Raw genomic sequence first — 2218 nt, 5'->3', positions numbered from 1 at the left:
GGGGGTGTGGATGGCTGGAGGGGACCGAGATGGCTGAAGGAGAGGGGGATGGCTGGAGGGGACAGGGATGGATGGTTGGAGGGGATAGAAATGGTTGGGGGAGATGGGGACAGCAGAAGGGACAAGAATGGCTGGAGAGGACAGGGGTGGCTGGAGCGGATGAGGACAGAGATGGCTGGAGGGAACAGGATGGAGGGAGGGGAGGGAGATGGCTGGAGGGGATGGCAGAGGGAATAGGAACAGCAGAGGGGATGAGGATGGCTGGAGAGGATGGGGACAGGGATAATTGGAGGGGTTGGGAACAGGGACAGCTGGAAGGGATGGAGATGGGGATGGGGACAGCACATCAGGAGGGCTGAGGGACTCTGGCCTCATGCCCTGCTGACCCCCTCCCTGCCTCCCTCCCACAGGCTTTGGCACCTACCCAGGGCGCAAGCGGGGTGCTGTGCACCCCCAGACCGTCAGCTTCCCGTGCCCCGCCTGCCAGCGGGACGTGGACCTGGGCGAGCGGGGCCTGGGCAGCCTCTTCCGCAACCTGACGCTGGAGCGGGTGGTGGAGCGGTACCGGCAGACCATCAACATCAGCGCGGCCATCATGTGCCAGTTCTGCAAGCCCCCGCAGCTGGAGGCCACCAAGGGCTGCACGGAGTGCAAGTCCAGCTTCTGCAATGAGTGCTTCAAGCTCTACCACCCCTGGGGCACCCAGAAAGCCCAGCACGAGCCCACGCCCCCCACCCTCACCTTCCGCCCCAAGGTACGGCCTCCCCGTGGGTCCTCCTGCCCCGATGGGGGATTAAGGCTGAGAGAATGGGGTTTGTTCAGCCTGGAGAGGAGAAGCTTTGGGGTTACCAGATTGTGGCCTTCTAGTATCTGAAGGGAACTTTTGGAAAGGTGGGGCCAGAATATTTACAAGGGCCTGGAATGACAGGACAAAGGGCAGTGAGTTCAAACTGAAAGAGTAAGTTTAGGTTAGATATTAGGCAAAAATTCTTATAGTGAGGGTGGTGTGGCACTGGAACAAGTTGCCCGTGGAAGTTGTGAATGCCCCATCCCTGGAAGTGTTCAAGGCCAGGGTGGGGCTCTGAGCAACGGGGTCGAGTTGAGGATGTCCCTGCTCATGTCAGGCGGGTTGGAACAAGATGATCTTCAAGGTCCCCTTCCACCCCAAACCATTCCATGATTCTAAGATTTGGGGGTGCAGGGGTGGGACTCTGCAGGGCTGGAGCAGGGTGCAGAACCCCGCTGAGCCCCGCTGTGCCCGCGCAGGGGCTGATGTGCCCGGAGCACAAGGAGGAGGTGACTCACTACTGCAAGACCTGCCAGCGGCTGGTGTGCCAGCTCTGCCGTGTGCGCCGCACCCACACCAGCCACAAGATCACCCCGGTGCTCAGCGCCTACCAAGCCCTCAGGGTAAGGGCTGCTGGGGCCGGGCTGGGGCCCTGTGGGGAATTGGGGGCACCACAGAGCCCCGGTGCAGATGGGGGGTGTGGGGCGGGGTCTGCCGGCACCACGTCTCATCACCTTCCTGCAGGAGAAGCTGACGAAGAGCCTCGCCTACATCCTGAGCAGCCAGGACACGGTGCAGACCCAGATTGCCGAGCTGGAGGAGACAGTGAAGCACACGGAGGTAGGGGCAGAGGGCGCCCGTCTGTCCCTGAGCTGTCCCCAGCTGGCACAGCCAGCCCAGTCCCCTCTGGTCCCAGGACATGCCACACACTGACCCTGCCACGTCTGTGCCCGGCAGGTGAACGGCTCACAGGCCAAGGAAGAGGTGTCACAGCTGATCCAGGGGCTCTGTGCCATGCTGGAGGAGAAGCGGGCCACCCTGCTGCAGGCCATCGAGGAGTGCCAGCATTTTTTTCAGCCTGCACGGCCAGATCCGGGAGCACCAGGCCATGCTGGAGAACTCGGGCATGGTGGGCTATGCTCAGGAGGTGCTGAAGGAGACTGACCACCCCTGCTTTGTCCAGGCTGCCAAGCAGCTGCACAACAGGTGCTGGGCTGCGGGCACGGGGCTGTTGGGGGGGTCAGGGCCCTCTGGTGCCCGAAGCGTCCCCGTGACATCCCCTGTCTCCTGCTCTGCAGGATCCTCAGGGCCACCGATTCGCTGCAGAGGTTCCGTCCTGCAGCCAACGCCTCCTTCAGCCACTTCCAGCTGGATGTCAGCAGGGAGCTGAAGCTGCTCACCGACCTGGCCTTCATCCGAGGTAAAGGCAGC

At 62.6% G+C, this 2218-nt stretch overlaps 2 protein-coding genes across 2 annotated transcripts in view; one reads left to right on the top strand and one right to left on the bottom strand.

The window, feature by feature from the left end:
• Positions 1–2218, bottom strand: part of MUC1 (mucin 1, cell surface associated) — an 18735-nt gene that overhangs the window by 8228 nt on the left and 8289 nt on the right. The gene's annotated exons all lie outside the window — the stretch shown is intronic.
• The window catches only part of TRIM46 (tripartite motif containing 46), a 5138-nt gene continuing 3309 nt past the window's right edge, over positions 390–2218 (top strand). Inside the window, 6 exon segments of the mRNA XM_017727895.1 lie at positions 390–754; positions 1267–1410; positions 1532–1627; positions 1745–1854; positions 1856–1993; positions 2086–2207. Of these exon segments, the coding sequence (XP_017583384.1) occupies positions 596–754; positions 1267–1410; positions 1532–1627; positions 1745–1854; positions 1856–1993; positions 2086–2207 (769 nt within the window). The 5' untranslated portion in view covers positions 390–595.

Source organism: Corvus brachyrhynchos, unplaced genomic scaffold (assembly GCF_000691975.1).
Source record: "Corvus brachyrhynchos isolate BGI_N302 unplaced genomic scaffold, ASM69197v1 scaffold122, whole genome shotgun sequence".
Classification (NCBI taxonomy): Eukaryota; Metazoa; Chordata; class Aves; order Passeriformes; family Corvidae; genus Corvus; species Corvus brachyrhynchos.
This window is presented reverse-complemented; position numbering and strand designations above follow the sequence as displayed.